This window comes from Enhydra lutris, unplaced genomic scaffold (assembly GCF_002288905.1).
Source record: "Enhydra lutris kenyoni isolate GAN:26980312 unplaced genomic scaffold, ASM228890v2 scaffoldscaffold13, whole genome shotgun sequence".
Taxonomy (NCBI): domain Eukaryota; kingdom Metazoa; phylum Chordata; class Mammalia; order Carnivora; family Mustelidae; genus Enhydra; species Enhydra lutris.
The window spans coordinates 52,599,970-52,627,692 of record NW_019154097.1 but is presented as its reverse complement, the minus strand read 5'-3'; the positions used below and the strand labels follow the sequence as shown (position 1 = coordinate 52,627,692).

General features: G+C 54.0%; 1 protein-coding gene across 1 annotated transcript in view; it reads left to right on the top strand.

Moving 5' to 3' along the window:
- Positions 1 to 6,696: 6,696 nt before the first annotated feature.
- The window catches only part of LOC111145719 (forkhead box K1), a 57,833-nt gene continuing 36,806 nt past the window's right edge, over positions 6,697 to 27,723 (top strand). Inside the window, 3 exon segments of the mRNA XM_022500870.1 lie at positions 6,697 to 6,837; positions 6,839 to 6,969; positions 7,013 to 7,312. Of these exon segments, the coding sequence (XP_022356578.1) occupies positions 6,697 to 6,837; positions 6,839 to 6,969; positions 7,013 to 7,312 (572 nt within the window).

The following is a 27,723-nucleotide window of genomic DNA, read 5'->3' as shown; positions in this document are numbered from 1 at the left end:
GACGGGGCCGTGGAGGTTTATTTTTTATTTCCTCTTCTGTACGAGTCTGATGTGTTTCCACATTTCAGAGTTTGCAAAGATGGACTTAAGAGTCTCTCAAAAGAGCTGAATTGGCTGAGTCCTCCAGTGGTCGCTGACGAAATCAGGTTGGAATGAGGCAGTGGATACGTACGGTTTCTGCCTGCTCAGCACACCCTCCCCCTCCCGCTCACAGTGGCTAGACTTTGCTTGGAGGACCGGCCGCCCTCTGCTTGTGTCTTCAGGGTCTGCCCACCTTTGGCCCAGACCTGGGTCCAGAGCCCCTGCCGGCTGGCCAGCTGCCGTCCCCTGGGCATTCCTTCACACAAGGGATAGTGCAAGAAGGGGAGAAGCCTGAGCTGCTCTATCCCCAGGGGCCCCCACTGCTCCCCCTTGCCCCCCAAGAGAACAGCCTTGGATGAGCTGCTGCTCTAAATTCCCACAGTGGCTGACTCCCACCCTTTTCGGAAACCCGGACCTTGCCTCTCTCTGGTCCTGTGAACTGCCCAGCAACACATGGATGAATTCCCTTCTTGTTTAAGTTGGCCGGCGTTGGTTCCCATGGCCAAAGACCAAAGCACCCCGGGGCAGACACCGCGCATGGCTCGGCACGCGCTCTGCACGTCCCTTCGACGTCTACACCTCCCTCCCTGGCAGATTCAGCTACGGGCACAGGCCACTTGGACACGGTGACTTACACAAGGCGATCTGACAAGTAAGAGAGGAAGGAATCCCCACCACACTGAGACACCAAATTGAGAGCTAGGAGTCCTCGCTCTACTCAAACACAAACGGAAAGCATCGTCAGGAAAACAGAAATATCTACCGGACCCAAAAACGGTCGCTGGCCTCTAACATACCATCCCACAGAAATAGAATGTGAGACACAGATGTACTTCTAAATATCCTAGGAGCTGCGTTAAGATGGTGAAAATAAGTTAAGTGACTTTAATTTTAGTGTTACACTATTTAACCCAGTATGCCCCAAATATTATCATTTCAAACTGTAACCCATATAAAAACTATGAATGTATTAATCATATGTTGCCTTTTTTGTAACTAAATCTTTGAAATCCGTTGTCTAGTGTACTTGACTCTTTCAGCATACCTCTGGACCAGCCACATTTCAAACGCTCAGTGGCTGCGTGGGACCGATGGCTGCATGTTGGAAACTCAGGGGCTGCAAGCTGTCCCTCACGCATTCCTGAACGTGTCCGGGATCGCGAACCCTTAGGACGGCCACCGCATCGCCATGCTGTAGTGCTTCCCTGTCCGGGCTCTGACCTGAGGCCGGGAAGCTGGGGGGACCCCGTTCACCGGGTGCAGAGGTGATCCACGGGGCCCTTCAGACCTCTCTCCAGAAGAGCTAGCACTCGAGCTCTTAGGGGATTGAGCCGTCTGTGGTGGGGGTGGACACTCAAACCTTTGCTGAGAAGCAGAAACAGAGCTGCTGAACCATCACTTATCCTCACTTCCCCCTCCCAGTCCCGCGTGCCAGGGCCATAGACATCACGGTTCCGTCCACACTGCGCGAGAAAGGTGAGCACGCGGGAAATGAACGGCTCTTCTCAGACCCCTCCGAGAAGCGAGGCCACAGGGCAGACCTCTGTCCACCCACTGGGAGACAGGCAGTGGACGCAGAGAGTCACAGCTGCCCAGAGCACAAGCCCGAGAACAGGAAGCAGCGGAGGAACCCGCAGGGGTCAGGAAAGCTACCCCTCGACGACACTGGACACGTCTGGGAGTTGAAAAGTCTCAATCCTGGGGAGGTCCTGAGACTTTCACGAGTTTCCCCACCCCATCAGGTCTTCATGGTGAAGATCAGAAGAAAATACCTACCCCGGGCATGTCCATCGTGCAATGCTCTTGCAGTCCGTCCAGAGCACTCCCCGGGGGGTGCCCTCCCATACAGAGCTGGCCTGCCCTTGTAACCATGGGGATGTTGTAGACATGGCAGGGTGGGGCTTCCGAGGGTCATACAGAGACCGTGCAGCCCTCCCTCTGCTCTCTTTTGGATGCTTCCTCCTAAGGGAAGCCAGCCACCCTGCCCCCACCCCGCCTGTGGGGAGGTCCCCCAGCTGGGGAGCGACATCTTGACAGAGACCCTCAAGCCAGAGCCGCCTGGCTAAATCATTCCCCAGTCCCTGACCTACAGAAACTAGGAGGTGACATGTGTGTTTCTGACAGAAGCCACGGCCTGTGGCAGCCACTGATCACACAGCAGTCGATGAGTCACACCCAGCCGGCCCCTTTTCCTAAGTGCCAGCACCAGTGTATCCTGCCAAGAGAACTTTCCACCCCAGCCTTGGTTTCGTCCTGTGTTGCCGAAGTCAGACACAGCTTTTCCCAAACTGGTGTTTCAGGAAGGACAGGGTGGTAGGCTGTAAAAGAAAAACAAGTCAGCCTGCTCCCAGGGAGCTCTGCACGCAGCAGGGCTCACATCTGTTGGGTTCTTGGGCTGTGGTCTCAAACCCGCAAGGCAGGGCTCCGATGGAGGGCTGTTCTGTCTCTCGCGCTCTCTGTCCCTCTCCGGCTGTCTTTTGCAGTCCTGTCCAGTAAGGGTCTGAGGTCCCGTGGCTGCGTGACGGGAGGCCCTCGGAATTCAGCAAAGAGGCAGGAAGCAGCCCCGGGGCCGCAGGAAGGATCCCAGGAGGATACGGCAGCAGCAGGAAGAGACACTCGTCAGACAGGAAAAGGATGAGAAGACAGTGGTCTGGGTTCCCCAGGCATTCGACAGATGTTAAGAGAGTTCCCACCCCTCCATGAGGCTGGTGTGGACCAGCAGCTTCCAGACTCGGAGGCTTCTCCTCCTCGGCCCCACCAGCCAGCTTCGGGGCTGAAGGTACCTTCAGCCTCCTGTCTCATGCTGGGGCTCTGCTCTGCTTCTTTGCACGTATCTGCCCCAAGACCAAGTTGAAAACCCCTCAGAGCTGCTGGGGCCCCCCACCATCCCTTCTTTGTGGGTTTTGTGCAGCTTCTCTGCGCCGGGCGTGAATCCGGACTTTGGAAGATAAAGAGAGGAGCAACCAGAAGCCAGCAGCCCAGCCTCACCCCACCCTCGGAGCAGCGCAGCCAGTAGAACTCTCTGCAATGATGGGAATGTTCTTTATCTGCATCAATCAGCACAGCAGCCACGCAGCTGTCCAGATCCCACACTGGAAACAGGGCCCATGCCCACCGAGGAACGGGAAGTTTCATTTTCCTTCATTTTAATTAGAATATACATAGACAGCCAGCCATGGCTCGTGGCTTCTGAATTGGGCAACCTGGTTCTTAATCCTTCACGGGGGTCTGTAAACACAAGCTCTGTAGAGTTGTTTTAATTTGTAAAAAGGTACTATTTACATACAGTAAAATTCACTTTTCTGAGTGTACAGTTTTGCTACTTTGGACAGATACACAGAGTCACACAGTCGCCACCACCATCACCGCCCCCTCACCCCCCGCCAAAAAAAAATTCCCACGTGTCATCTTATGCTCAGCCTCTCCCCAGCCCCCCAGCCCCCACTCACCTGCTTCCATTTCTCGAGTTGTACTTCGCCCAGAATGTCTTATAAGAGAAAGCACACGCAGGGCATTGCGGGGGGGGGTTCCTCCATGTCGTTCCACACTTTGCTCCTTTTCCTGGGGCCGCGAAGCCCATCACGTGACTGTACGGCGGTTTGTTTACCCCTTTCCCGGCTGAGGTTCATCTGGGCGGTTGGGGTGTTTCCAGTGCTCGGTGGCGAGTATTTGTGTACAGGTCCTCGTGTCAACACAAGTTTTTGTTTCACTTGGGTTAAAGCCTAGCGATGGGACTGCCAGCCACCGGGTCAGTCTACTGACCCGCACGAGAACCTGCCAGACCGTTTTCTCAAACACCCGCTATGTCAGGGGGCCTGCCGCCCCTCCTCGTTGGCAATGACAGATGGTTTCATCATTTCCTTTAAGTAATTTTAATAGGTGTTCAGTAATATCTTCCTGTCTTTTTAACTGGCTCCTAACAAACAATGAAGTTGAGCGTCTTTTCCTGTGCTTGTCTGTGATTGGTGTATCTTCTTGGAGAAATAATGTGTTCCCATGTTTTGTCTTTTCTTTCTTTCTTTTTTTTTTTTTTTCAATGAGCTCGTTCTCCAGATAGCTCACTGCCTCTTTCCAACACAGCCTTAATGGTCACCTCCCAATTCGGCCTACTTGTCGATGGTTTAGTGCCTTGGAGTTAACTTCTGTTCCTTCCTGTTTCCACAGCCAGCTCCAGAGGCTTCTAACAGGGTAAGAGCCTGCGTATCTTGGATCCCAAAGGTTGACTAGGCTCTCCCCGGCCAGCCGTTCATTGCTCCTTTCTTGAGTGTGTGCTTTCTGGACCAGGTTCAGCATGCCCTCTAGACCAGGACAGAGCGAGAAGAACCCACTGTCTTCAATGGTCCTTACTGGCCCTTTCCTTGTGCCCTCTGCTGACTCTGTCAGTATATCGAGCAGCTGGCTGTTGGAGGAAGGAATTGCAAAGGATGGGGTTCTGGACTTGGCAAGGTCACCCGGCGTCAGCCCTGTGAGCTCCTGGTGTTAGCACACGCAGGTTCTTGGTCCTCGGGAAAAGATTCCTATAGCTTAGGTTATGCATAAGTCTTCACGTGTCATAGTCCAGAAGGGCCTGGAGGTACACATGGACCACTTGTCCTCAAACAGACCTGGCATTAAAATGCAAGAAGTCCCCTCAGATGAGCCAGAAGAAAGAAACTTGGAGGTTGCATGTAAATCCCTTGCTCTTAAAAATATAGATACCACTGTAAAATAGACCACGTGAATTTCACCGGCTTAACTATCTTAAGTGTATAGTTCGGTGATGTTGAGTACAGTCACAGCACTTGGCAACCATCACCACCATTCAGCACCAAAACCTCTCTATCTTGCAAAACCCAAACTCTGTCCGCATTAGCTCTCCATTCTCCACCGCTCCACCCAGCCCCTGAGGTCCACCCTTCCAATGCCTGTGTCTAAGACCTTGACCACTCTCAGGACAGGACGTGTCCTTCTGTGGCTGCGAGCTTCCTCCACGTGGTGTCAGTCGGCTTCCTTTTCAAGGCTGAGCTATATTCCCTTGCCTGTGTATCCCACGTGTGTTGATGGAACTTTGCCTCATGCCTTTGGGAGTTGTGAATAACGCTGCTCTGAATGTGGGTGTACAAATACCTTTTCAAGACCCCGCTTTCCGTTCTTTTGGCTTTATACCTAGAAGTCTCATTGCTGGATCATGTGGCCACTTTATGTTTAATGTTTTGAAGAAGGGCCATCCTGTTTTCTCGAGTGACTGCCCCATTCTACCTCCTTAACACCAGAGTGTTTCTAAATGACTTTGGGTGACATAAGCATTGCCCAAATCCCCCAACATCTGTCCACCTCACTCCTCCAACACCCCCTTGCCTGGGCCACCAGCTTCCCAAACAGCCACCCATGGTCACTGACCCCTTTCTGATCCAGACTCCACATACCAGCTGGTGGGCCTGCCAGTAACCCCTCACTGGTTTCCGTGGCTAGTAGAACAAGACCTAAATCCGGACATGACCCAAATGGCCCTAATCGGGTTCAGCTGACCTGGTCACTCTCGCTTCCATCCCCAGGGATCCGTCAATCCCCCCAAAGGTGCCACGCTCCCTTCCTTAACATGTGCTGTTGCATGGCTGGAATGCCATCCCCCAGACCCCCAGCCCCTCTTCCCACAGATCAACCTTGGACTTGTGTCATTCCTTAGGGACGAGATCCCTGACCCCGTTTTTTACTGTCCTCCTCCGTCAAGTAGGTTCTCTTGTTACAGCTTTTCATAAAAATATGTTCCTTGACCAACACGCCCCGCCCCCCCAACATTTGCCTATCTCTGTCTGTCTCTGTGTATTCGCTCAGGTGATGATTGGCCTAATATGGACTGCAGATCCAGGGAAAAGTGAGTAAGCAGACAAGCTTCCCACCCTGGGGGCCCCATCTCCCCGCACACTCACAGGCCACCACCCAGCAATGCCTTGCAGGACTCGCCACATTTCTTACCGGACCGGACGGGCTGAAGTGGGAAAGCCTGATCAGCACACTGGAGCACCAAAGGGATCCGAGCCCCGATGCCCCACTGGCCCGGCATCAGGCTCCCCATGAGCCAGCGGGTCAGCGGTTTGAAGGGCGAGGCGGTGGCTGGTGCCCAGAGTACGGCCGCGGGATTTGAGCTGGCTGTTTGTTGAGTGAATAAATGACTCTAGAAAGACACACGGGGCATTAGGGATCACAAGCATCTTTTGACAAACTTCAATTACAGTTCGAAAACCGTTCATTCGAGTGAGTGTGACCTCAATTTAGGGTGGGCCGAGGGAGGGAGCGAGTCCGGCCCGGAGACTCCTGAGGTCACTGGTCCTTGTCCCCAGGGAGCCTGGAGCAAAACTTTCCAGGGAGACTTTCGGGGGTTCCCCTCCGCGACCCCTCCAGGGCGAGGCGGCAGCTGGGGCCCGGGGCGGCGGCGGGGTTAGGGCAGCGCGCCGGCCGGCGTGGACAACTCCCCGGCTCGCCCCGGGAGCGCCGGCGGGAGGGGGCGCGCGCTCGTTCGGCCACTGGCTCCGCTCCGCAGAGATCCGGTCCGGGATGCCGCGCCCGCTCGCGCCCCGCGGAGCCCCGCCCCCCGCTGCCGCGCCGCCGCCGGAGGCCGCTCGGAGCTGCGCGAACATGGCCGAAGTCGGCGAGGACAGCGGGGCCCGCGCCCTGCTGGCGCTGCGCTCGGCGCCCTGCAGCCCCGTGCTGTGCGCCGCCGCTGCCGCTGCCGCCGCCTTCCCCGCCGCCGCAGCCCCCGCGGCCCCGGCGCCCGGGCCCGCCCCCGTCGCCGCCACCGCCCGCCCAGCCCCCGCCGCCGCCGCCACCGCCGCCGCCGCCGCCGCTGCCGGGCGCGATCGCGGGCAGCGCGGGGGCCGCAGGCGCGGGGGGCGCGATCGCGGGGGCCGCGGGCGGCCGCGGCGGCGGGCCCGGGCGCGGGGGCCGCGGCGGGCGAGGCCCTGGTGGCCGCGGCGGCCGCCTCGGTGCGTCGGAGCCCCGGGCCCGCGCTGGCGCGCCTTGAGGGCCGCGAGTTCGAGTTCCTCATGCGGCAGCCCAGCGTCACCATCGGCCGCAACTCGTCGCAGGGCTCGGTGGACCTGAGCATGGGCCTGTCCAGCTTCATCTCGCGGCGCCACCTGCAGCTCACCTTCCAGGAGCCGCACTTCTACCTGCGCTGCCTCGGCAAGAACGGCGTCTTCGTGGACGGGGCCTTCCAGCGGCGCGGCGCGCCCGCCCTGCAGCTGCCCAAACAGTGAGTGCCACGGCCCCCGCCCGGCCTGGACCCCGGGCCCCCCCTGGATCCCCGACCCGGCCTGGACGCCAGGGTCACCAGGACCCTCGGCCCGACTCCGACTCGGGGTCGCTTTCGGCCTTTGACCCGGCCTGGACCCGGAGGTCACCCTGGCCCGGGGCCCGACCACCCCCTGGATCCGTAGCCCGATTGGGTAGATCCTGGGGTCACCCCAAGCCCTGGCCCGACCCCGCCCTGCCCTGCCCGACCCGACACCAGAGACGCCTCCGACCCCGCCCAGCCGGGGCCTCAGGGACGCTCTCCGACCCAGGTCCGATCCGTGCTAAGTCTGGACCCGGGGTCCACTCCCGACCTCCAGCCTGCCTGGACCTTGGGCTCCGAGGGTCTCCCGGCCCCGCCTGGCCTAAACCGTAAGGGTCACCTTTGCTCCTGCCAGGTCTGGACCAGAGGACACCCCTGAGGCTCGGCCAGCCTGGGTCCCCAGGTTCGCCCCACTCCCCACCAGGTCTGAATCCCGGGTCGACCCTGCACGCACTCCTGAAAAGGGTAGCATCAGGTGGTTTCAGTGTCGGAGGTGTGCCCCCTCACTTCCCCACAGTGGGGGTTCAGGTCTGAATGGCAGTGACTTGGGCTGGGAACGGACGTTCCCATCCCCAGGGCAGGGGTCCAGGACAGGAAGTGCTGTCTCTCCAGTGTCCCTGGAGATGAAGCTTCTGGGACAGGACAGTGGTACCCAGCACTCAGGCTTTCCTAGCACAGCTGGGGTTCCTGGGCCAGAAGGGAAAACAGCAGGGCATGGGGGCCAGGGCAGGGAGAAGGCAGCCCCCAGCAGCCTTAGGGATGGCTGGGCCCCAGATGCCCCATGGGTACTTTTAGGGACATTGACTCACTTTCTCTTGTCTTCTGGTTCCCGTGTCCGCTTTTCTCTGCCATGGACTGTGCCCCGTGATCCTTGCTTTCTCAGGATCTGTTGATCAGGAGAGGACCTATTTAACTACTGTGCTTCCTCTTTGGGCACTTTCTGTTTCTGTGTAGTAAGTGCCTTGAACCCCTCACTAGTGTTTATATTTCTCCAATGGGTTTCCCGTTCCACGCTTGTCTCTGATGGTCTAGTTATGCTTCTGTGAGAGAGTCCAGGGGATTTTTGCTGGGGTGATTCCCAGCGATCAAAGCTTGCTTCTGTAAACTTCTCCCCTCTCTAGGGTCTCGCTGTGTTTGGTTGTAAATAATGTATTGGTTTCCCAGTGCAGCCTCAACAATGACTCACTACTGCTTAGGGTGTGAGAGGGACAGCGTACCTTTATTTTATGAAGGTGAAAGGTATGTATTTCGGTAAAGTCAGGGCTTGATGAGTAACAAAGTTATTCTGTCCTATTTTTGTTACTACTCTGTTCTCTTTTCGTAACCTGCTCAGTGTCTGTTCTGGGCCATTAAATACATTTCAGGGCCAACCACTCCTCTGGTGAGCAAGTGACAGGCAGAACAGCCGCATCCCTGCCCTGCCCCCAGGCTCTTAGAGGCCTGTTGCGCTAATGCACCTTTCCATAATTCAGTGGGATTTTTAGAGCTCCCTGCCCACCTGCTGTGTAGGTCGGCTCCTGACTGGGGCCTAGCTTACTGAATCTGGTGCCCTCTATATTTGTTCTCTAACTGGAGGGGAAGGAATGCCAGCTCGCCGAGGCCTCAGATCATCCTCTGAATAGGCCAGTACCAGGTCCGTCGTTTACATGGTGTCGTGGGAGCTGGTGGACCCCCGGCTGGTTTGTGTTCAATGGGCTTGACTTCTGGGTGGCCGACAACCTGAGCCCTTGACCGCTCTCTGACCACGTTCTTTGCCCCACTGTGCCTGTGTTTGCCTTCGGCTGGGCTTCTGAGCAGTCTCCACGTAGGCAGTGATGTAAAATGCATGAGAACAGAACGACCGGGCAGGAGGAGAGCCATTCAGGGGACATCTGTGTCTCCCTCCTCCTGCTTCCTTCTGAAAATTGGCCGAGTCTGTTGACCTGTGCGTTTAGCGGTTGGAGCTAGCTTACAGTTTTTTCTGTTTTGGAGAGTGTAAACCTGAGTAGTCCTGTATGTGGAGTGGGCTGTTGTAAACTGCTTTTTTAGCGCCGGGTCAAGGCTCTTTGGCCTATCACATAGAAAGCAATCAAGAAATTTTACTGAATTTAGTGCAAGGAAGTTGAATGTGTACGTTTTTGTTACTCCAAAGTGGGAAATTCATTACTGGCTTTTAAAGAAGGGTAGTAATTACTGTCCATTTCCTCTCAGGCGTTGGTACGTGGTTTTGCCTTTAATGTTTGAAGCTATGAATTTCTTTACCATAAATTAATTAATTAATTTTTAAAGATTTTATTCATTTATTTTACAGAGACACAGCGAGAGCGGGAACATAAGCAGGGAATGTGGGAGAGGGAGAGGCCGGCTTCCCGCCGAGCAGGGAGCCCGATGTGGGGCTCGATCCCAGGATCCTGGGATCATGACCTGAGCCAAAGACACACGCTCAGTGGCTTGAGCCACCCAGGCGGCCCCCATAAATTAAAAATTCCTGTTGTACTGGGCATTTCATGGACTTGCTATGCTTGGATTTAGTGGAGTGAGGTTCATGAGCCTTGAAGTTTTTGTTTTGTTCTGTTAGCGTTGTGATGATATGCATGCCAGTTCCTGATAGGTGACGTCCGTCCTGGGAGGCATCGCTAGCACTGCCCACTCCCAGGGACAGCTCCCACGATGTCTTTCCTCCCTCTTCTTTCCTACTGCAGAAAGCGTGTGCTTAAGATGAATACCAGAATTTACCCCCATTTATTACTGCGAGTACGTTCTTCCCCAAAGATCAGTATTTTTTAATTATTGGCGGGAAGACCATTCCTTGTGATCCATTCAGAACTGATCTTGCTGTCCTGGACACTCCCAGGGAGGGAGTGCACATCCGTTATAACTCAGCCCCCACATGACTTGACTCAGCAAAGGCTTCTGGGCCCCGAGTCTAGCATTTCTTCCACCCTGTGAGCTCCCTGAGGGCTGGGCCGAGAATAGCTCTCTTTCACCCAGGACAGTAACTGGCTGGCAGGAGGTGCACAACTGAATTATGTTTGTTGAATGAACATATGAGTTAACTGAATGAATTTGCAGCTTCCGGGGGTGTGGAGGAAGCAATGTCATCGATTTCACGTGGTTTTCAGAGGTGGCAAGTCAGCTTCCCTCTGGTCTGTGTGGCCCGCCCTCTCTGAGTACACGGGCGGGCGTGGTTCCTGTGTGACTGTGGTCCTTTATACCGTCAGATTTAGAATTGGATGTGAACTACACAGAAACAGGCCCATACACAGCCCCTCACTTGCTCTTCCCTCTTTTTTTTTTTTTGTATCCTTTTTTTTTTTTTAAACATGTTTGTGATAAACGTGAACTACTCGATTGATTATAGTAAAAACAAGACTTCTGTTTGTGGTAGCCTTCTGTGAGTGGTAAGGTCATGGGATTCTTTCTTTTCTTTTTACTTTTCTGCATTTCCCAGACTTTCTGCGATGAGCATGGCTCTTTTTTTCTTTTTTAACACTTTCTGTTACCGAAAATTTCAAATGTGAGAATAGAGCAGTGAACTTGAACGTAACCGTCCCCATCATCAACGGTTAACATGTCGGGACCTAGCTTGCTTTACCTTTGTCCCCACTCATCTTTCCTCCAGCCTCCTGGCGACCTGGAAGCGGGTCACAGATGTCCCATCGTTCTGCGTGTGTAAACACTTCAGTAAAAGATGAAGATCCTATTTTTTAAAAAAAGATTTTTTTTTTTAAATTTTATTTATTTATTTGAGAGAGAGACAGTGAGAGAGCGCATGAGCGAGGAGAAGGTCAGAGGAAGAAGCAGACTCCCCATGGAGCTGGGAGCCCGATGCGGGACTCGATCCCAGGACCCTGGGATCATGACCTGAGCCGAAGGCAGTTGTCCAACCAACTGAGCCACCCAGGCGTCCCTAAGAAAAGATTTTATTTATTTATTTGATAGAGATCACAAGTAGGCAGAGGCAGATGGAGGGCGGGCGGGGGTGGGGGGAAGCAGGCTCCCCGCCGAGCAGAGAGTCTGATGCAGGGCCCAATCCCAGGACCCCAAGATCATGACCCAAGCCGAAGGCAGAGGCTTAACCCAATGAGTCACCCAGGCACTCCGAAGATCCTTTTTTTAAGAAACCTAACCACAATGTCATGAACACACCTTAAAAGTTAATTGTAATTTTTTACTGTCATCAAACTTCTGGTTAGCACTCGCATTTCCCTTGCTGTCTCACAGATTTCTTATGGCGCATTTGTTCTGATCAGGAGCTAAATCAGACAGTGTGATCGGTTGGTGTCATTACATCTCTTGTCATCTATAGGCTCCATCTGTGTCTTTTTTTCTTCCTCACTGAAGAGACAGGTCCTCTGTCCTGTAGAGTTCACACCCCCTGCGTTTATGGGCTGGGTCCCCTGGTGTACGCTTACTGTAAATCAGTTGTGGGACCCGAGATTTGATCAGACTCAGAGTTGATGTGTTTTTGGCCAGAAGCCATCTCATAGACGCTAGTGCGTGTGTCTGTCAGGAAGCAGAGATGTCTGTCTGTCTGCGTTAGCACCTTTTAGTGGTCCTTGCCTGGGTCCATCAAGTGATTACTGCCCGTACTGCAGCCGTTCACCTTGGCCGCGTGGGTGCGCTCCACCCCCGGAAGGACATGTGGAGGGTGGCCTGTGGGAGGGATCATAGCTTCTGTGCGTGGACTGCGATGGGATGTGACTGTGACCCCCACAGCATTTTATTGCAGATGAGTTTGTTTCATATGGTTTCCCAGTGCTCTTCCAACCGGTCCCTTAAAAAGTATGGGATTAGTTACTAACCGTCACACAAGTAGTTACCAGATTGAAGTCACTTTGAAATTCGTTGGAAACTGCCGCAGACTTGAAGACGGCAGTCAGCCAGCGGTACCTGGCCGTGGCCGTCGGCCTGGGAGCGGGCCCTGTGCTGCACGGGGTTTACACGGGGGGCAGCGGGTGGTGTCAGCTCAGCGGACCCGTGTGTGGGGGTGTGGGGGAGGTGTGCGGGGCTGTGCGGGGCCGGAGAGAGGAGCAGTAGCCCGAAGAGCCTCTGAGGAAGAAACGTTCCGGTCTGGTGCCCATTTGGACGTGGAAGTTGGAGGAGTGAGAAATGCCGCGTGGGGAAACTGGGACCCTGGGAGCAGGAGCCACGGAGACGAAGCTGTAGCAGGTTCAGCCGCATCGTGTCTGGGGAGTATGGCCAAAACCTGGCATGTGCGTTTTTGCTAAGTAAACCCTTTATCCTGGTTTTTTTGCTCGTTGACAGTCACTGTGGTTCGCATACATTTTCCAGAGTTACTCTGTCGCTTCCTTTGTGAGGATTTATGGGACTGTAGTGAATTGGGGGCTAGGACCCTGAATGTTTGTTAATGAAAATATGGGCCACTGTCCAGCATTCAGTTCACGCCGAGGTTTTTCGGGCCTGTCACTCTTACAGGAGAACATATATGGTATTTTAGACATCGGTCTCTCACGATGTGTGTGCTGAATTGAATTTATGTATTTATATGTTTATTTATATATTTATATATTTATTATAATAATTTAGGAAAGCCTCTTGTGGATAAAGGGAGATGGTTGGTGGACGCTACAAGGGTATCTTGTAGAGTTTTAACGATGTTCACGGTTAGTGCTTTGGAAAAAGAGACACAGCTCTGTTTCAGATCATGTGCTGAGATGAAAGGAAAGCTTTTGATTTGGAGATACAGTCATTTACTATTTGCTGTTTTTGCATCTTGTGAATGTCAGGGGATAAACTTGGTAAATTAGTGACAACTCAAATTACAGCAATGTCTCATCTCCATAATTACCCTACATTTAAAGCATTTCATATTAAAATGAGAGGATTATAGAAATGCTTTTACTTTGATTTCCTGGCAGTAGGGCCTGGCATTATGACTCGCTAGGAGGTTTCGTGTGGTTAATGTTCAGTCCGCTCTCTCGCCTTTTGCAAGTTTCCGGTTTTCTGGTATGAGGTTCCTGATGGATTTAAAGGACAGAAAATGGAATCTCTGGGTGTAAACGTATTTTGTGAAAATACAAAGGGAAGCCGCGAGGGTGTGCCGTAAGCCGCCTGGGAGCCTGGACCGAGGCTGTGGGGGCGTCGGGTGCAGCTGGCCTGTGTCCCTTGGTCCTCGGCGGCCCCGCTTCTGGGAGGCCGACGGCAGGACTCCTGTCTTTGGACGTAGCAGTTCCCGCACTAAATCATGAGCTGATTGCAAACGTGTGGCTTCTCTCTCCTACGAATACTTTCCAGGAGGCACACAGAGAAGAGATGCGTGTTTTATACATGGTTTGATGAAGAAGAAACTTCCCCCCTTAGTCATTGGTGACATGTTTAACCATGCCCAGAAAGGGCATTATTTCCTCCACGGGGGAGGGCTCTTGTCCTTCCACACGTGTGTGCAGAACGGGGCTCAGACCATCACCTTCCTGCTGGAAGCCACAGCAGCTGCCCCCAGCCCACTCGGGCCCGGCCTGGCCCCTCAGCCCAGGTCCCCATGTCACTAATGGTGACCTGCCACCTCTTACCCCTGGCCACTCCCTGCCTTTGTCTATTCCAGGCAGACCCAAGGTTTTGGGTCCAAGAGCCCTTTCACACCCTCACACGTTGCTGGGGACCCCAGAGAGCTCACATGTGGGCGCGGTTTGTCTCTTACACTCACCGCATTAGAGATGAGAACCAAGAAGTTAAAATATACTTATTTATGAACCCATTAAAAACAGCAGGAGTAAACAAATCTCAGAAATCATTTCTTGTGATAAAATCACCGTATTTCCCAAAACAGAGAACGAGAGAATAGGGCTATTTGTTTTTTGTAAGTCTCTCCTGTCTGGCTCATGGAGGACAGCTGGGATCTCATGGTGCTTGTACTTTTCCTCTGTTGTGATAGGTTTGAGTTCAGCATCGGGAGAAAAGCCAGCCTCCCGTAGACCTGGGCTGGCAGGGGGACGGCTGTTTCCATGGGCTTTCGGATGGTGGTTGATGCCCTTCCTTGATGCTGCACCAGAACTGGACAGGCCGTGGTTACTTAACGGTCACTTGTGCTGTGGGGTCTGAAGCGTCCTCAGGGGGCTTTTGTACTCTGTTAGGTTAAAATCCATTGCTCTGTCTTGCATTTTGAATACATCTTCGATTACCCATGCATGGTTTTGTTACTTCATGCATTGATCATTGGGGGAAATATTGACTGAATTATGTAGATCTTCTAATGTCAGTATGTCTTACTATATACAGAAAAGCATATTTTGATCCCCGTCAAACTCAGATCATGTTTGAAAACAGAAATCTTTGAAAGGATCCAGCATTTTGGTATAGTTTAATTTTGAAATTAGCTCTAAAAGTTGAGTTGATGGTATATTTTTATAGAAATAAAAAAAGGTCATATGATGTAATTATGGGTCTTATTAGTACCTCATAACATCATTTGGCTTACATCTCGTATTTTGTGTGTGTGTGTGTGTGTGTGTGTGTGTGTGTGTGTGTGTGTGTGCGGTCAGTGCATGATGACTTTGGATGGGCCCGTGCGGCCCTTCATTAGTGCTGCTCGCGCCCGGTGCTGGTGAGCCCCGTGTGACTCGGGTTCACGCATACGCACAGGCAATGACTAGCACCAGTTGTCCATCGACAGCCTTCCCAGGAAAACTCCCTCCTATCACATGATTTGACTGTAGTTTACGGGTGAAGCTCAGGATCCTTCTATACGCTTCCACTAAGCTGTGTCTGGAACACAATGAGAAGGAGCTTGGGAACCACCTGAGCTCTTGGAGCTGATTTAGAAGGAACGTGAACAGGGAATCTGATGACAGAGCAAACAGGTTGCCAGCTGTGAAGTTCTATGAACAGAAGTTTGTATACCTCCTCCTCTGCCCTTGGGGACACGGGTATATCCGGTCAGTTGGCAGGTACATCCCTGAAGCTGGGAACGGTGACTCATCACAGCCTGAGCAAAACATCTTTCCCTTTAGAGTATCCACCTCCCTTTGGTTGGTTCCGTATTAACCAGCAATGTTTATAGCCCTCCCTCCACTCCCAGTGTGCGGGAAGACTGCTGAGTATCTCGTTTTCTTAGCAATTGTGTGTTTTCTCTGCAAATTGCTGCATGAATGGATTTTCCACACCTGCTGACCCTTGGGTTAGCCAACAGGAGATCTCACAGAGTCAAGAACTTTCTGCAGTGATAGAGATGTTCTTTGAGCCGTCCAGGATGGTAGCTCTAGTCCTTTGTGGTCACTGAGCCTTTGAAATGTGGCTGAGAACTCAGTTTTCAATATTTAGCTGGAAGTTCATTTAAGTTTAAGTAGCCACACGTGCTGACGGCCATGCAAGCCTGGATCCCCAGCCCCTGACTGTTGCTGCTGCCTCAGTTTACCCCATTCACCTCCGAGGCACAAGTGTTCTTTTCTTCAGTATGCTTCGAGGTGAGGAAGACCAACTGGTCCGGTCTGGGCTTGGGGCTTAGGCAGACCCATGGCTGTTCCACGGGCTGTGGTGAGGAAGTAGCCAGCCGAAGTATTTGCGAAACGTCTTCTGGCCGAAGAGACTGGTCATTGTCTTCAATTTTTACTACTCTGAACTGCAGATAAGTGGAGAATGGGCAGTTTTCATTTTCCCCTTTATTACCCTAGTTCTGGAAGCCCCAGGAAAGAAGTAAGGGATCCAAGAGATCGTTCCTGGGGGTAATAAAGAGAAGAGACACATTTGCTGGTGCAGGAAGTTTTCTGAAAACTCTGTGGCCCATTCTAGCCCTGGATTTACCACGTATATTGGTTATTGATGGATTCCTTTTGAGCAGTTCCTTTATAAACAAGTGCATGAGTATCGTGTGTCTGTCCCGTGTGGCGCGTACGTGGACTCCTGCTCATAGCTGGTGGCGCTGGTCATTGTGGCTGGTCATTCTGTGTTGTGACTGTGGGTCGCGTCCTCCCCTGCAGAGAGTGGCACGGCCCACGGGGGCAGGGCTGAGCTCTCCATGGCATGTTGTATTCCTGGGGCCGGCGGAGTGCGTGGCACTTGGAGGACACGCAGTGTATATTAACTGGATGTTGACTTACAGACACAATCTTCTGTGGCTGCTGCTGGTTGTAATAGATCAGTTCCAGCATCTGGCTCACAGTTAGTCCCAAATCAGTGCTTCCAGTCAGTGGTCAGAAAATATGTCCTTCGTGTGGCAAATGAGCGACCCAGCTGGCAACGACTGGTAAGCCCACCGTTGGTAACGCGACTCTCCAGGCTGTAGGAGGGTTTCGTGGGGGAGAGTTGGTGGGCCGGGCCTGAAAGTGGCAAATCCCACTTGTGCCCTTGTGCCCGTGATCAGAGCGGAGGCCACGACCACTCCAGGGGAGGGCCGTGTGTCCAGGAAGAAGAGGAAAGGCCCTGGAGAGCACTTAGCCGGTCTCAGCACCGTTCAGTCTGGGCAGCAAACTGCACCCTGTGGGCCCAGGCCCGCCAGACTATGGTTTGTATAAATAAAGTTTTATGGGAACACAGCCACGCCCATTTGTTTACGTGGTCTCTGTGGCTGCTTAGTTGAGACAGACTGTGTGGCCTGGAAACCTAACTTACTTAGTGTCTGGCCCTTTATAGAAACGGTGTGTGCCTCCCCCACAACCCGTGCTCTAATGCATACACTTTCCTCCCTGCCAATGATGCTTTTTACTGGGGTTAATCCCCACCCTTATGTTATGGTTTTCTTTGTATGGAGCTTCTATGTTTCTTAATATGTTATGCTCAATTTCAGGCGTTTTATATATTTGTTTTGGGGATGGTCAATATTAAATGGGACCTTTTTCCTTATTTTCTAAAGGGTTAGTGTTTCCATGTAGGAAAGTTGGGGTGTGTGTGTGTGCGTGTGTGTGTGTGTGTGTGTGTGTGTGTTTCTTTTCTCCTTTTTTTGGTATAGGCTTTATAATACCAATTTAGTTTTAAAATTTTACACTTTGAAAACATTTCAGGCTTCCAGAAAAGTTGCCAGACTTGTTCAGACTAGTTCAAATAACTCCTGTCCTCGGCCCTGATTCACCCATTTTTAACATTCCACTGTATTTGCTTTACTATTTCCCTGCATGCGCACATGCTACGTAGGAGTCAGTTAAATGTACTGCACCCCCTTTTCCCTTACTACTACAGTCTGTGTTTCCTTAGCATAAGGGTGTTTTCCATAACCACAGCCTGGTAACGGAGTTGAGGAAACCGGACCTCACTGTGGTGCTGCTCTCTCTGACCCACCACCCGGGGGACAGGGCTGTCAGCCCCCGCGGGGACCAGGGCCGTCACCTGCCCCGGGGGCGTCCTTGCAGCGTCCGTCATCCTGTCGAGCGTGGAGCTCTGTGGTCTCCTTATTCTGGGACAGTTCCTTGGCCTTTCTCTCTATTGACCTTGACATTTAAAAAAACAGAGCAGGACAGCTGTTTTATCAGATGCTTCTGGAATGAGATTGGTCTGATGAGAGAGTCGTGCTGGGCTGCTGAGATTGGGGGTGGGGACCTGGGGCTGGAATGCGGGGTGGGAGGGCGCCCACCCTCCTCTGGCATCTCTCAAGGCGCAGCTGCCCTTCCCGGCAGAGTTCACGGGAATCGCTTGCGTTAGGTATTGGCAGTAGCTTCTCCACCCGATGGTTACTGTTTTTCTTTTTGTAGTTAATAAGTAATTTTTGCCATTCAGTGCCGGAATAAAATATTTATTTTGTATCCAGTCACAGCTACCATTTCCCCTAACAGTCTTTTAAGTTGACTTTTTTGCATGCATTTTCTAGGTCAGATTTTCATCCACACATGACATTTTGTCTCTTTTCTGATGTTTTGTTGTTGTTGTTTTTAATCTCATTCCTTGTTGTTGTCTTGTTGAACTTGCTAGAACCTCCAGATACCACGGAGTAAATCCCATGGTGGTGGGCTCTGTTCTTGTTCCAGCCCTACAAGGAGGGCTTTCATGTCCGAGTCAGTGCGGCTTTGCTGCTCAGAAGCCCCTTTCCCAGGGCAGCTCCCTGGTTCCTCCCCGAGGTGCGTCCTGTGGGCCGCACGCCCCCAGCGCCCCTGGTCTCACCGTCCCACTGACCGTAGGGCTGGTAGTCTGTTGTGCAGACCCGCACTGGTGGCGGGGCAGGACGGCCTTTTTCTTACTACCGCTGTAACCCAGCGCCACCCGGTGATCCCAGGCGGGGCACGTGGTTGACACTTTGTAAATTGGTGGCAGAATGAATAAAGGCGCCAACAGAAGAGGTCTGAATGCAGAAACAACGGGGCAGAAGACAGTGATCAGAAATGACAGAAGCTTAGCGTTTAGCAGGTGTGCGTCTGGGGTGCCTGGGCAGTCAGTAGGTGAGGCCTCTGACGCGTGATTTCAGCTCAGGTCGGGATCCCAGGCTCCTGGGATCCAGCCCTGCTTTTGGTCTGTGCTTAGCAGGGAGCCTGCTTTAGGTTCTATCTCTCTCCCTGTCCCTTCCCACCCTTGCTCATATGCGCACTCTATCTAAATAAATCAATAAATCCTTTTTTAAATTTAATTTAAAAGATAATAAAAGGCCTGTCATCACCCCCCAGCTGGGTGCCCTTGGGCAGGTGCCCTGACCTCAAGCTCCCCTTTCCTCATCTGTAAAATGGGCACACTGCCCACTTGGCTGGGTATTTATGAGAACTAAAGGTGGTGTGCCAGAGCGCTGGCTTGGCGTGTGGTGCACGGGTGCTCTCTCCACAAGCCCGCATCATCACTGTCGCTGCCATCATTGTGACCATCTGTGCGGCATCTGGGTGTCAGAAGTGGCCGGGAGGCCATACCCCAGTGTGGAACCAATCCCGGTGGGGTAGCCTGGTCCCCACTTCCAGCAGAGGCGCCAGTCACTGATGGGGTGTCGCTGAGGACAGCTGCAGAACGGGCTTGGGCGGCCGGGATCCCTCCCAGCTCCTGAGAGGTACAGTCTGAGCAGATTTGTCGGGAGTTTCTCTGAGCTGCTTGCCCAGAGAGTAGGGATATAAAAAGACAGCTCGGGCTTTCTCTTGAATCAGTTTGAATGACCTTGGTGGGGCTCAGACCCCGGCTCACACAGGACGCTGAGAGGGAGGCTGGCGTCCTCCCATCGGCCTGCTCCACCCTGTGGCAGTCCACAGAGAAGCAGCAAGAACGGGATGGAAGGCAGATGTGGTTCCGTGATCGGTCTGTCCGTCCAGGTGTTTAACGGTACAGACAAGTACAGAAGATGATCCAGCGTGTGCTCAGGGCCCATGGAGAATGGACCCTCGTTCACATTTCGCCATGTACTCTCAGTGGAGAAGCATCATGTCAAGGTGACCTTACCACGGTGTCTCTGTCCCTTCTCCAAAGGCATGGAGCCCTCGTTCTGTCTCTCGGTGCCTGGTGCAGAGCCGGCTCTCTGTCTCAGTGGTCAGGGCGGGGGCATTGCGAGTCTCCTTGTCGCGCCGTGTGCATTCTGCACTTCTCCAGAAGACGGCTTCAGAGGTGACACCGCGAGACACAGGCCTGCGTCTTTGTCTCCATGGCTTAGGTACCTGGACCTCCGTGCTTCCCGGCTCTGCAGCCTGCCTCCTGCCTCTCCTTCGTCCCCTCCTTCCCCGGCTTCCTGTCAGCCCCTCTAGCACTCCCACATGCACGCCGGCCTGCGGGGGCCCCTCCGTGTCTCAGCCGGTGCATCTAGGCCTGCTCTGCTCCTACCTGGTCTGGGGAGACTCCCAGGTGCATTCCCAGGCTTGTCTCCCCTGGGCCCACCCCCAGTATCCCCATGTAGAAACTAAACAGAGTTGGGAAGATGCCCCCCCACGCCCCCCCCCCCACACCCCCATGTCCAGGTGGCTCCTAAGGCCTTTGATGTTCCTTTCACTGCAAGTGGGCACTCCCTGTGCGTTTGGTGCCGTGGGAGCTGGAAAAGCAGACGGAGCGGGACAGACTCGCTCCTCGCCTCTGTGAATCGGGGGGACGTTATAATCACAGAGAGGAGCATGTGGTGTCATTTCTGCTAGTGCAAGGAGTGAACCAGAGGACATGTTCTTCAGGTGGATGGGAGGACCCTTCTGGGGAAATGCTGTTTTCAGATCTAAACTGCGAGCAGGAGCTCCTGATGGGGAGCGTCAAGCATGGGGACTTTCCTGGGAGTGGGACCCACAGGTGCGGTGGCTTGAAGTGACAGGGGGAAGGCCCGCTGATAGGGGAATCCAGAAATTGAGGTGACCTCAAGGGCTCCCGGCAAGGTTTGAAGGAGAGGAGTGATAAGCCCAGCAGGGCCCCGTGGGTGGTCACACTCAGGCACAGGGACCAGAGTGCTGACCCTGGCCCTGGGAAGAGGTCTGTAGAGTCTGCAGGGCTTGGTGATAGGCTGGCTTTGAGTGTGTGGGAGACGTGTGTGTGTGTGTGTGTGTGTGTGTACACACAACTCCCCAAAGCCCCTGAGGGACGCCCCCTCTCCTGGACCTGGGATCCTCACCTCGTGCAGGGCTTTCCAGCCGTGCCTAGACTCGTGGTGCAGGAGGAAAGAGAATGTGTACAAGATGTATGGAGCCCATAGACAAGGGTGGGTTTTTACACCTGAACGTTGGGGACAGAACAGCATTAAGAATGATTGTTTCTGGGGCACCTGGGTGGCTCAGTGGGTTAAGCCTCTGCCTTCGGCTCAAGTCATGATCTCAGGGTCCTGGGATCGAGCCCCGCATCGGGCTCTCTGCTCAGCGGTGAGCCTGCTTCCTCCTCTCTCTGCCTGCCTCTCTGCCTACTTGTGATCTCTCTCTCTCTCTCTCTCAAAAAAAAAAAAAAAAGAATGATTGTTTCTGTGTGTCAAAGATAGAAGCTTCCGTAAGGAAAGCTCATGAGCTGGCGGGAGCCCCCCAGGCAGGGGCTGTTGCTCCCCGAGAATCAGAGCTCTGCCCAGACGGCGGGAAGGCCCTTCCGGACTCTGGAGACATTTTCAGCTCATCTTTCCAGGAACGATGAATGAAAGTACAGTCGCAGCCGTGGTTTCATCTGGGGGTTGGAGCGGGGAGCAGCAGGCGGTAGTCGCGTGGGTTGTGCCTGGGAGCTGAGCCCCGCTTGTGTCTGTGAGTACGGAAAACCTCCCCGTGGAGGGAAAAGGTGTGTGTGTGGGCTTGTGGCTGTTTTGAGAGCATCTGTCTCTGTGTTTGGGATATGTGTTTGGAGGCTGCTCGCTCCGTAAAAGACCGTCGGGCTAAATTCCCCCGACAGCTGGCTGTGCGGGGTCCAGACCCTTCCCCGGTAGGCTTGCTGACGGCGCAGGAAGCAGGAAGCGTCTTGGCTCGAAGGATCCTGAGTCCTTTGTGAGCGATGGGGACCCCTGCTTGGAGACCGATGAGCTGAGGTGCAGACCGCCGCGGAGGGGTCCAGGTGTCACAGCAGAGGCCAGCGTTGGGGACCCGCGTTAGCAGCTCTCCCACTCACGCCGTGGTCTGCAGTTGCTGCCGCTTTGCTGGGCCTGTGGGAGGCGGCAGGGTGGCCAGACCCCCCTCTGACGCTGGAGAGAGCGTGCGTGCTTGTTGCCCTGGCCCACCGTCTCCCCTTGCCTGCAGGCCCTGGGGCACAAGGTGAGCTCTGCCGCCCGTCTCCCTGCCGACCCCACTAGCACCCGGGAGACCTGGGCCCTGGCTCCAGATGGAGCCCAAAGAATGGATCTCCCAGCTGCTGGGAGCCCTGTGCGTGCCAGGGCTGTCCTTGGCCCTGGTCACTATCTTCCGAAAGAGACAGGTGACCCAGCCACTGGGGTGAGAGGATGTGAACTCTAAAGGCCTGGAGGCTGGAGCCACGTGGACGGTGTCCCTCTGGGGCTCTCTGAGGGGGCCTGCAGGCAGGCCAGTGACAGGGAGCAGCAGGTGGGACAGAGCCAGACCGGCCTGACAGGACTGCAGGGAGGAGCGAGGGGCTGTCCCCGGCTGTGTCCTCTGTGTGCAGGGGCCCGTGGACTCCTGTAGGTATGCCCTGGGCAGGGGCTCGCAGCAGGAGGGGCGCTTCCCTCTAACACACAAGACCAACGTCCACTTCTCTCTCTGGGCCAGGGTGTCAGACTGTCCCAGGATTCCTCCGGCTTCACCTGGAGGCGGGCAGAACGGCTTCTCTTCCGCCTGTTTCATGTACTGCCCCTTCCTGTAAGATCCTTCCTAATACTTTGATTTACGAACTTGCATCAGCCCAAGAATTTAATTTTTCTAAAGTAGATTTTTTTTTTAAATTTGTTTTTCAAATGCCAGTGAGATTTGAGATGGGGCCTCACTGGGCAGCTTTAACCGAGCGGGGGTGGGGGCACAGACTGAGCCCCCCAGTGGGGGCAGCGCGCCTGCCACCCCAGGCCCAGAAGCCATCCCCCCCCCCCCCCCCGCCCCCAGCAGCTCCACCCCACCTTGGACACTCCCTCCCCGGCTCCAGCACTCCCTTTCCCTCTCCTCTCTGGATTGGCCTCCTTTTACCCCTCTTGCCTGTCTGAACGTCCACGGCTCCTTAACGTCCGTGTTGGTGTAGGCCCACGACTTCTCAGCAGCCAGGCCCTGCAGTGTCCCTGCTGCCTGCCTGCTGTCCAGCCAGCTCGTCCTCAGCCCAGCTTCTTCTGTGATGTCGTTCCAGCGTCACTTCCTCAGGCCCAGTTACGGCACTCGTTGTTTGCAGGCTCTGCATTTTTTCAAGGTATTAGTGTTGTTTGTAATTGTGTATTTTCTAGACTTAGTGCTCTCCTCCCCTCCCCCCTTCCTGCCCTGTTAATCTGGAAGGTCCGGGAGGGTGAGAACCACACGTGGAAGCATTTCTGGTGTGGCCTGTGAGATTGATCTGGGCCTCTGCCCTGTTGAGTGTGTGGTGGCAGAAGAGAGCGTGAGTGTCCCCTCCCGCCTTCCAGGACCCGCAGGTGACATGGCTGTTTGAACAGTCCCCTCCTCCCTGTGCATGTGCGGTCAGCATCCCTGGGATGTCCGGTTCCGGCACTGCCTTCAGGCACCTCCCGCAAGCACGGCAAACCCTAGCAGCACGTTAAGCCCATGTTCGGAGATGGTTAATCCTTCGAGTTTCTGGTCTTCTGATTCCCCTCTAGCCTCTAAGGGACTGACCGTAACTCTGACACGTGGAGATTTGATGCACGCATTCGTACCTCTTTTTCTCATCAGTAATTTTGTCCATTTTTATTACAACTCTGCCTTCGTCTTTTACTAGTTCAGAATGGTAATCTCATTTTGTTCATAGTCACCGACGAAGCCAGGGAGGTTAAGATGTGTTTTTAATAAATTAACTTTAAAAATGTGCGAAAATTTCAAAGTCAGTAACTTTCCACAGGAGCAGAGGATTATTTTGTCTGTCCAAAATGCCTTCTGTTCTGGAGGATTCTAGACTGCTAATACGGTAATTAGCAGAAAGCGCAAAGTCTTTTGTTCTGCAGTTTATTTAGGAGTTTATCCTATAAGCCTGCGTTCTGTAATTCTTAAAAGTCAAAATTTTTTGGTCATTTCTTTTTTTTTTTTAAGATTTTATTTATTTATTTGACAGACAGATCACAGGCAGAAAGGCAGGCACAGAGAGAGGAGGAAGCAGGCTCCCCACTGAGCAGAGAGCCCAATGCGGGGCTTGATCCCAGGACCTGATCATGACCTGAGCTGAAGGCAGAGGCTTAACCCACTGAGCCACCCAGGTGCCCCAATTTTTGGTCATTTCTAACAGAGCCAGTTTTTAAAAGAAAGCCCCAGACAGTGCTCAGTAGCTTCTGTGCTCTGTGTTTCCTTTACTGCGTGAGACTCTTCGCTATTCTGTCTGCGGTCCACACTTAAACTTGGGAAAACATGGAGATGTAGAAAGGAGAAAAGCCCTGTCCAGCTGCTTGCTGTGGCGACGCTCGCTAACACAACACCATGTCTTTCCCTTGTGTCTGCTTCCTTTTTAAAGGAAGGCATTTTGCTGAAACTGCATATTTGCAATTTCACAACCACTGATGATCTGAGTCCCTCTGGTCCGGACTCTAAGGCGCCTTTTTTTTATGTTAACGTCTGTTTAACCGAACTGCTCTGCCCCACTAAGCTGGGAGTCCTCTGCTAGCCCACCCTCCCAGGCCACTGGGCTTCATGCTAAAGTTTCCTTGGTGAGGGGGGAGGCCCCAGCTGGCAGAGGCCTGGCAGGCAGCTCCTGGCACCTGGCCCTGCTTTCTGTGATTCCCCCTTATCAGGAAGGAACCTCTCCACCCGTCCTTGGCAGACGGCGCCAGATAAGGCTTGTGGTAACCAAATCCAAAATATGATTGCTAGTTTTTTCTGAATTGTTTTCAGGGTGAGAAAACTTAGAAGCGGTCCCGGTGCACCAGGTTACAGACCTCTCACGGGAGAGCCGTGTTTGCAGGGTGAGCGAGGGACTGGGTCCTCTGCCATAAGTGCCGGCTGGGTCCCCTGGGGCTCAGGGGCAGGGTTGGTCCTTTCTTCGCCTACCTGGGCAGCTCCCTCTCCAGAGGCTACAGATACTTGCCACTTTTCTTTTAACACTTTGGATTTGCAGGGTCTTCAAATGAATTTATTGAAAGTGAACAAATAACACCGGTTTGTGAAAAACTCTCCCCTAGAATTAACTCAGCTACTTTTGCCCTGGCTCAACTCCATTGCACTCTGAAGAAATGCCAACTACAGCCTGCCAGTCTCCTGCCTTCACCCAATCGGGGACGAGATGCTGTGGCGGGCCTGCCTGGTGGCCAGCGGGGAGGGAGAGAGATGCTTCTCCCTTCTCCCCGTTTTCCGTGCCCCCGGGAGTGCCGATGTGTGCCACAGAGACGCAGAAGGAGGGAAGAGCGCCTGGGAATGTCGGGGTTGCGGGAGAAGGGTCTGCTCCGTTTTTATTTCAGAGCAAACTGAGCTGATGAATAGGCCGTTGGGGATTCGGGGATGTGGCCGAGTGTGCGATTTACATAACAATTAAACTAGTTCAGTAGGCCTCCGCTGCTGCCTCAAAACCAGGCCTGACTCCACGCGAGAGTCTTGGGCGGTATTAATCTGCTTTATGACCCGCTTTCCCCAGATGGCTCATTTCTTCTCCTCAGCACTAAGTATGTACGGAGACCGGGGTCTTTGGGATCGGGCGCCTGGTTCCATGGCATCCGTGGCCTGTTCTCCGCCCCAGGCCAGGGCCATCCGTCCAGGGTGGGGGTGGGGCTGGCTGGTCCCCCGTCTTTCCCGTGTGTACAGCCCCGGAGAGCCGCACGGTCCTGCCTGGCCTCCGTGTGTGAAAGCGGGTCTTGCCCTCCACCCTCAGGTTTTCCCGATGTTCTCCCGATTCTGAGTCAGTGCAGAGGAGGATGCAGGTCCGGCGCAGGCCCTGACTCCCAATGAGCTGGGAAGGACTCGCGGTTTCCCCTCCGGGGCCAGTCACGGGGTTGGACCGGCAGGGCCGCGCTCTTGGAAGGGCCTGCGTCCTGAGCCAGATAAAGGCCTTTTCACTTTCTGCCTGGTGCTGATGCTGTTCACTGTGTTTGCTTCTGGGCTCGATCCGGGATGGCAGCGAGGTCTCTCCAGTGAGTCTCGTCATTTCGTAAACATCGATTGGTTGCCAGCAATGATCCGGCTTCACTCGGGAAAACCGCATGTGCTTCTAGACTCTCTGATCCAGCTTCTGCCTTATCAACGGCTGCTAAATTGGGGGAGATTAGCCCGAGGGTAACTTGGAGAGTATCTCAGGAGAAGACTCTGCTCCCTTAGGAAAGGGACAATCGCTTCGAATCTCACTTGACCTTAAACTATCTAAAGTTTCTCGGCTTAGTATGGGATTTTATGTGGCAGAATAAGGACAAAGGTGTATAGGGTATAATAAACTCCTGTCATAAAAATGTAACAATCTGCCCCCGACAATAAGCTTCAGCTTCTTTTGTATGACCCGGGAAAGAGTTTTCTCTGAACGTTTCTGTGGTGAAGCCACAGCAGCCTGGGCCCGCGGACTGGGGGGTGCAGACAGTGGGGTGCAGGTGTCTGTGAGCCTCAAGCCCCGTTCCTGTGTCCCCAGTGCCTCCTCCATGCGTGGCCTTGAATGCCATATCCGCTCCTATCTCCCGGCCTCGCATGCCTCTCCTCCCCCAGTTTTGTTTATGGGGCTGGGCTGAGGCCCTTCCCTGTGTCTGCTCTCGCCCCCCTCGTCGCTCCTACGCACCATCTCTCCCATGGCTGTGTTTATTTGCCTCCCTGACTCGGTCACAGGCCCCACAAAGGACTATTTTTCTTCTCAGGGCCCGTGGGGAGCGGGGCGCTTCACAAGCACCTACTAACTCTCGGTGGCTGAGTCACCGGCTGCAGGGTGCACGGTGGCCTGGACCGTCGTTGGCCAGGCTGCGGTGACTCACACTGCCGGCCGGTGACCCGGTGAGCGCTGCCCTCTCTTCTGCTGTGGGCCTCACCGCCACACTCGGGTCTTGTCAACCGACTCAGACCTCGCCCCAGAGCTCAGACTGTCCCCTGCACACACGGACAGGTCTTCCCGGCATGGAGACGGGTGGGTAGGTCTGTGGCAGGCACATGTGGTCACCTGGCACTGGAAGGGGGCGTTTCAGAATTTAACGTCAGTAAAACATGGACTGATTCTGCCACGTGAGGTTTCATTCACACAATAATACACTCAGGTCATGCTGCTGCACGTAAATGCCGTGCTGATGGCCCCTGGCTCGAGGGGCCGGGCACTGCCCGTGTGTCCGTCGCTGCTCAGTGGCAGCTTCCTTTCCGGGAAGTGCGCAGACCCGTGCCTGGCACCGTGGGTAAGGTCTGACGCTCCAGAAGAGAACACGAGGCAGGAGGAAGTGGTCCTGTAAGCTTTGATCGTCCGGTGCAAAGCTGACTCATCGGCAGTGTCAGTGGTTCTCACTGTTGAAATTTTTCACAAAATTCGCAAAATTCTTTGCTTTTGCATCTGAGGAGGTAAAAGGTCAGGGCTTACACAGAGGCTGTCATTGACTGCTTCGATAATTCGATGGCCTGGGACAAACGACTCACCCCCCATGTCCCCGTGTCCTCCTCTATAAGGCAGAGCAGACCCACTTCCTTCCTGGGCTGACGGAAGCCTTGCAAAGTCCTGGATGAGGGAGTGTGTGGCCTTAGGATCTGCGCACACTTGACCCACACGCCTGGGCTCCAGCTGCAGTGGCCTCCGTCTGTGTTTTAATTCACGACTGAATGCGGGACGCAGACGGGGGATTTATGTACGGAACTGTTCTAGACTCTAAGAACCACGTGGGCGCCCGGTCTGCGGCTCCTGCTAGCGGGACATCTCTCCCTCGCTCCAGAGACAGGGCCGACTTTGCCTGGCAGCCTCCCACAGGCCTGTCCCCACAGTGAGTGCAGTCGAGACTGCTCGTAGCGGCAACGGAGCTCGGCGGAGCCCCGGCCTGCGCTGTGCGGAGT